The 7,566-nt window shown below is 33.5% G+C and overlaps 1 protein-coding gene across 6 annotated transcripts; it reads left to right on the forward strand.

Annotated features, from left to right (window-relative positions):
* The first annotated feature begins 1,981 nt into the window (after nt 1-1,981).
* Nucleotides 1,982-4,038, forward strand: LOC112523116 (DELLA protein GAI1-like). 6 transcript variants are annotated; one of them, XM_025132574.1, is made up of 2 exons: nt 1,982-2,437; nt 2,552-4,038. In XM_025132574.1, the coding sequence occupies exons 1-2, from the start codon at nt 2,114-2,116 to the stop codon at nt 3,779-3,781; spliced, it is 1,554 nt and encodes a 517-aa protein (XP_024988342.1). In that variant the 5' UTR covers nt 1,982-2,113; the 3' UTR covers nt 3,782-4,038. The 6 variants fall into 6 exon arrangements, with proteins under 6 accessions (XP_024988342.1, XP_024988339.1, XP_024988337.1 ...); XM_025132571.1 differs by having other exon boundaries at nt 1,982-2,419; nt 2,498-4,038; XM_025132569.1 differs by having other exon boundaries at nt 1,982-2,401; nt 2,456-4,038.
* The last annotated feature ends 3,528 nt before the right edge of the window (nt 4,039-7,566 follow it).

The raw sequence follows: 7,566 nt of genomic DNA on the forward strand, positions 1-7,566 counted from the left end.
AGGATTCTTATAAAGCCTCGTAAGCTCATATCGTTGTTCTTGTACAAAAACATCGATTCTTACCCTAAACGTGATATAAGTGATAATTTGTTGGTTTTTTGTATATTTTTTTTTGACTTTATAGGTATTAATATGTGTGTATCTATACTATATTATAAAACATTTGACAAAAACTTTTAAAAACCATTTTTTATGCATGAAGTACTTTATATTAATGCATATTACGTAAAATTCAAGATTACAAGTAAATTATACATAAGTATAACTTATTAAAGCTCAAAATTTGAATTCGGGTAACTAACTACGGATAAACATAATTAAATAGTTGATAAACATCTGATTTTAAAAAATAAAAAATTTAAAATATAATTAGGATAATTATCGAGTTAATTAATTATTATCTTTATAAGAAAATTATATTATTAAACCAAATATAAATTACTTCGTTATTGAACCTAAATATTAAATTATAAAAAAATTTGAATTAAAAAATTACACAAAAAATAAGAATTTTAAATAGTTAATTTGATATTAATATCGATATATTTTTGTCAAATTTTTATGGTATCTTCAAATTTATATTGTATTAAAAAATAAAAACATCGTCTTTCCAAAATCATATAAGACCATACTATAACATCGACTGAGATAAATAATAAAATGAAATATTAAAATCAAGATGTATCTCGTTGCATTGCGCGAGTACCATTCTAGTGTGTGTGTGTATATATATATGTAGAATGATTGTGTAACAAGGAAAGTCAAGGTGAGAAACATAAGAAGAGATTTGAGATTAAAGATGATCAATAATACAAATCTCTTCTTATGTTTCACTCATGAATCACGCGTATTATCACATATGATAAGGATGTTCTAGCGTTCTCGTAAAATAGAAGTGTTTTCGTTTGAACCTCCACCTATATATATATATATATATATATATTATAAAACCTATAAAAAGGTTCTTATAAAAATTATTATTATGAACTTTTATGCAAGTTTATAATGTGATGGATTGAAAATGATATGACAATAAATGTAAAAAGAGTAAGTTATTGTAAATGCATCTCCAATAGATTATTCAAAATGGAGAAAATATTTATTTTGGATATGTTTTTTTTTTTGCTCTAATAAATTCTTTAAAAAATTTCGCCAAAATGGAGCAAGAAGAAGAAAGAATATAAAAATCTTCAAATTTAAAGAACACTCCAAAAGTAATTACAATAAGGAAGAAATACTATTTAATATATTTCTATTAACAGAAAACTTTGAAAATAAATATTTAAAGAGAAAAATAATATTTTATTAGATAAAATAATTATATAATAATATGATCAATATTGTAATTAAGAGTGTAAATGCTACGAGTCAAGCTCGAGTATCGGTATACTCGACTCGAACCCTATACCTATTTGTCAAGCTTGAACTCGACTCGAGAAGTCGCAAGTAGTTAAAACTAAACTCGTCTCGATTGCAATTTTTTAAACTCGAACTTGCTTGAAGCGTGAATCAAGCTCGAACTCAAACTCGAATCAAACTTGAACTAAGCTCATCCGTTGGAATTAATAATTTTTTGTGGGTCTTCTCTTATAAGTTATAAAATTAAATGTGTTCTCTTAAATTTTATAAAATTAAAGAGATAAAGTTACAAACTTCATTCACCTCTCATTTTTTATAACACCTTTTCACCATTTATTTACTATATCTCTTTCAATTTGAGATAAATTCACCAACACTTCTTTAGTTTTTTCTATCTTTTTTTAGTTATGATTTTGATTAAAAAAATAATTTATTAATTCGCACTGCATCTGTTAAAACGTATTTTGAAGATTTTTAGTTTAAGAAAAAATTGTTGATTGGTGTAAAATAAGTGAAAATAAAAATGGTACATAGGAGGAGGAGCCCCAGTTGCATTTGTGTACTATTTTATACTTCCCACCTATTATCTCTCTCCTCTCCTTCACCTTTTTCTCTGCAACTCTGGTGTGCGTTTCTCTGACCACCACAAAAGGACTCTCACTAGTCAATAACCTCACCCAATCCCTCCCCTCAATGCTCAGATTCTTCCCCAATTCACAATTTCAATACCCTTAATCCCAATTCCCAATCAACCATGAAACGAAATCATATCATAACCTCTGATGTCACCGGAAAAGCTAAGAAGACTATGTGGGATGAAGAAGATGCCGGCGTTGATGAACTCTTGGCTGTATTGGGTTACAAGGTTAAGTCGTCTGATATGGTTGACGTTGCTCAGAAGATTGAGCATCTCGAAGGAGTTTTGGGGAACGATGATGGCTTATCGCTGCTTGCTTCGGATTCCGTTCATTATAATCCATCTGACTTATCGTCCTGGCTTGAGTCTATGATTTCTGAGCTTAATCCCACCACTCAACCACCCATTATCGACGATTCCTTCATGAATATTGCAAACACAGCCATCGCCGCCGGTAACCCACCGCCGTCTGAGGTGGATTCGACCTCTGCCTTCGTTGACGATCTACAAGCTATCCCGGGAAACGCGATTTACCCTCCGACGAAGAAAGTAAAGTCTTCTTCTTCATCGGCCGGAGCGTCAGCATCGTCGTCTTACAACCCGAACCCGAACCCGAATCCGGTGGTCATCGTGGATTCCCAAGAAAACGGGATCCGGCTTGTTCACACGTTAATGGCGTGCGCCGAAGCCGTCCAACAAGAGAATCTTGCACTCGCTGAAAATCTGGTGAAACAAGCCGGGATGTTAGCCGTCTCTCAGGCCGGTGCCATGAGGAAAGTCGCTACTTATTTCGTCGAAGCTCTTGCCCGGAGAATTTACCGGTTATCCCCAAAACCCCCACAGGACTCGCCGGCGTTTCAAGATCTCCTTCAGATGCATTTTTACGAGACCTGTCCGTACCTAAAATTTGCACACTTCACGGCTAACCAAGCCATATTAGAAGCTTTTGCAGGGAAGAAGAAGGTTCACGTGATTGATTTCAGTATGAAACAAGGTATGCAGTGGCCGGCGTTAATGCAAGCTTTGGCTCTAAGACCCGGCGGCCCACCGACGTTTCGATTAACCGGAATCGGACCGCCATCCGGTGATAACACGGATCACTTACAGGAAGTGGGTTGGAAATTGGCTCAATTAGCTGATACAATTCATGTGGAATTCGAATATAGGGGTTTTGTAGCCGAAAGCTTGGCTGATCTTGAGCCGGCGATGCTTGATTTGAGAGAAGATGAAGTGGTCGCCGTTAACTCGGTTTTTGAGCTTCATCAGTTGTTGGCGAGGCCAGGGGCGGTGGAGAAGGTTTTGTCGGCGGTGAAGGAGATGAAGCCGGAGATTTTAACGGTGGTGGAACAGGAAGCTAATCACAACGGGTTGGTTTTCTTGGAGAGGTTTACTGAGTCATTGCATTACTACTCGACCCTTTTTGACTCTCTTGAGAGCAGTGGCAACGGCGGCGGAGGGGTGGACGGTGGTGCTATCTCGCCGGCGAGTAACCAAGATAAAATCATGTCGGAGGTGTATTTAGGAAAACAGATCTGTAACGTGGTTGCATGCGAAGGACCGGACCGAGTCGAACGGCACGAGACGTTGACTCAGTGGAAATCCCGACTGGACTCGGCCGGGTTTGAGGCGGTTCATCTGGGTTCCAACGCGTTCAAGCAAGCCAGCATGTTGTTGGCTCTGTTCGCCGGCGGCGACGGGTACAGAGTCGAAGAAAACAACGGTTGTTTGATGCTGGGTTGGCACACTCGGTCACTCATCACCACCTCGGCATGGAAAATCCGATGAACCCGGCCGAGTTGACTCAAGGATGGCGTGCTAACTCAGTACTTGAAAGAAATAAAGAAATTTGAAGTGGGGCCACCTTATGATTTTTCTTTCTTTTTTAGTTTTTCACCAAAGTGGTTTTTAAGGTTTAACTTTTTTCACTTTTGGGAAATGGAGGGGTTAAATTGTCCATTAGTTGAAACTGGAGGGGTGGGAGTGGCATATTGTACTTTTTTGGTGGGGTTGAATGAGATAGGATGAAAAGGAAATTTAAAAAAGATGGCTTTCATTCAATCTCCTCCATAATAGAAAAAGAAGAGAGAAAAAGGTTACTTTTTGGTGGGGTAAACATGTGATGTAGAAAGGATCAAACTTGGAATTTGTGGGATTTTTAGAAAAAAATATATTATTTATTTATTTATTATTTCAAATTAAAATTAAAATTAATGCATTAATCATATTAAATTTAAATCACTATTTTGATTTTTTGGGTTTCGGTTTACGACGATATACCGTTTATTCATAGATGATTAAAACTTTAACAGTAATTTACCTTATATGACTTGTGATGACGAAGTTCAGTTTGAAACAATTTTGATTAGTTTATATTCGTCGTATAGAATATGATGTGCATACGTTTAGTATGATTGTGATTTTACGATCTGATTATGACACATGTCTTTGTCTCAAGAGCGATAAACTCGATACAAAAGAAAAACAAGTAAAAGAATATAACGGGCACCAGAAATAGGAATTTGAATACGTCTGATTGATGCTTATGTTTTTCAAGCTCCTACTTATTTAAGATTTTGATATTTGCGTCGTATAAGTACGACCGTGAGAACATAAGAAAATTTTAATCGTTCTAATATAAAACTTCTTGTACGTGTACTATTATCTCACGCGTTTCTCCGACTGGTCTTTTTCTTTCTATAAAGAGTGTACGCGAAATGAACCGAACAACTCGAGCTACATCTTAACTACTTAATTAGTATGGTTCAAACCCCATAACTTCACGATCTTTGATAAATCAAGCCTATCAAGCTATACCAAACAAACCCAAACTCGTAGTAGTCAAATTATAAATAAAAATTTATAAGATTACAGTATAAAACAGATCGATTTTTTTACAAGATTAATAATTAAAAACCCGACGTAATTGAAAACTAGACCAAGAAAAATCAAATAAATATTTTTATAGTACAATTTAAATAAAAAATAATATTTTCAAGAAATTAAATAGAAAATATAGATTTATATAATAGTGTTTTTAAATTATAGAGGAATAATATCATATGCAATTATTTTGGGAAATGAATAAATTTATTATTAGAATATTAGACAACTTGTCTACTGAAAATGACCCAAATTCTCTTTCAATAAACCTCGTCGCCTTAATAATTGATGAAGTTTTATATCATTGTTTTTTTTTCCTTGTTAATTTATGGAAAATCATTATTTAAATATTTACGACGTATTTCCTTGTTAGAAAACGTCGTCGCCTTCCCGTGACTTTCAAAGCTTAACGCTTGACATCGTCATCATGACATGTTATCATGACATGCCTCACATTGTTTAGAATCTTGTCCAGAACAGAAAACTATAGAGTAACTTAGAGATCGTGTACCAAGCGCTTATTGAGTAAGTATTTACCGATAAAGGGGTATCACTTTTACTTACCTTATAAGATAACATTTTCGGTCGTCAAAATGGATTGATGGTAAACGTATCTTACCTGGTAAGTGCTTAACATGTAAGATTCTTTTTCTCTCATTACCAAGTAAGATTTTATGTCCTTGTTATGCATCTTACGAGTTAAGATTTTAAGACTTGTACACTTGTGACATGTGAAACTAGGGTGTGTAGAAAATCGTTCAATCCAATTTAAACGGACTGATCCAAGACCATAATCATGTATTCAATTGTAGTTGGATCGGATCGGATCAGATCGAATCCAAAATTTCAATATCCAAATTGGATCAGTCGGTTCTTAGATGACAATCCAGCATCAAATAAAACTGAACCGATCTAGTCCGATGGCCATCCAATTCCCCATCCAATAATTATCCAACTACTATCCAATAGGCGAAGGATCGTGTGACAAAGAAAGTTATGGTGAGAATTGTAAGAAAAGATCTGAATCATTGATCAATTTTAATCTCATGCTCACCCATGAAATGCACTTTAGAAGGGAATTGATCTGGTGCATCTCGGTGAACCTCATTAGTCTTGACATTTTAATTAAGATTGATCTAAGGGTGCAGATCTCTTCTTATGTTTCTCACCGAGACCCAACCCATATCCAATTAATAACTATATATATAGTTATAAACATGTTATGATATTGTTTTCAGTTGATATTTATATGCATTGCTTTTTGATAACCTAAGAAAATATATGAATAATGGTTGAAATAGTGGATTAATTAGTTGAAAACCGAATCAAAATATTGAATGAATCCAACCCGATCCGATGAATAACCATAAACAATATCCAATATGATTGGATTGGATCAGATGACAAAATTCAACATCTAATAGATTAATCTAATCCGATCCGATGAATAACCAATAATAATATTAAATGAATGGAACAGATCCAATTATCCATTGGAGCGGATTAGATCGAATGACAAATTTCAACATCCGATATATGATTGAATCGAATCAAATCCACCTAAATTCATTGAATTTCAATCGATAAATACCTGTCATATTTTTGTTATTGTTGCGAGGTTGTGATTAAACGAAATTACGAAAAGGACTTTTATGAATATAAAAAATTCGTCATCAAGATTTTATTTATTATTACCTAACCTGTTTTTAAATCATTGTATTTTAAAAATCGGCATTTTTCTTTTCTTAATTTCTTTAAATAATACGAGAAAAAGGTATATCACTCGGCATAAAAAGGCATCAAACACAAATACAACATAAGTGATAATTTATGAAAGAAACGTAATATTTGTTTATGTACACAACATGTGTAAATAGACCGTGAAATTTTAAACAAACAATCGGAAGAAGCATATATCACGGAATATGCGATCCCCCCGAAGTAGAAAATTTACGCTAATGGTTTCTATTATTTAAAGTAATCGGACAGATGTAGATTTAAAACGACGTTTTTTATATTTTGAAACTAATTATTATGAAACACCCAACTTCTTAGAGGTTTTGGACATCATATATAACATTTCCCTTGAGTAAACGGCTTCCTAAACTAACATATTTGTCATTCTGTTGGAAATAGAGATTGCTTTCGAATATGTGCAACCACGAACATTGTTTAATGTCGGAACCAATACATTTAAACAAATATAAAAGTATATACGTAAAAAGATAATAATTGTGCTTAATAATTTACTGGTAAAGTGGTTACGATTACGAACTAATATGAATATGAACTTATTCGTTTAAATTAATACCATCGAGTAACTTCTTGGGATCATACCGGTATTTGACGAAAATCTCAATAAATTTTGTTGTGTTTAGAACTAGTATTTTATTCGTTAAAGAGAATTAATGGAAAAACATGATTACGTTTTTTCCAACAAAGTTAAAATATTTAATCGCATTTAGTTAAAATCTCTTTTTTTTTGTTAACTATGGACGTCTGCGTTAACTTGTGCGCATCTCCATTGATTTTGAGGGCTCTTTAGAATTGTCAATAAAATTTCAATAACATTGCAAGACTCAAATTGACGACTTCTAAGGAAAAATCCTAAAAAACCAAAAAATTTATTGATATTTGAGCTATAACCATATATATATATATATATATATATATATATATATATATAGAGA

The sequence above is a fragment of the Cynara cardunculus genome (genome assembly GCF_001531365.2).
Source record: "Cynara cardunculus var. scolymus isolate 2C chromosome LG 12, CcrdV1, whole genome shotgun sequence".
NCBI lineage: Eukaryota > Viridiplantae > Streptophyta > Magnoliopsida > Asterales > Asteraceae > Cynara > Cynara cardunculus.

What these genes read in the sequence shown, in the direction of transcription:
- LOC112523116 (XM_025132568.1), top strand. Translation starts at nt 2,114, where the DNA reads ATGAAACGAAATCATATCATAACCTCTGATGTCACCGGAAAAGCTAAG.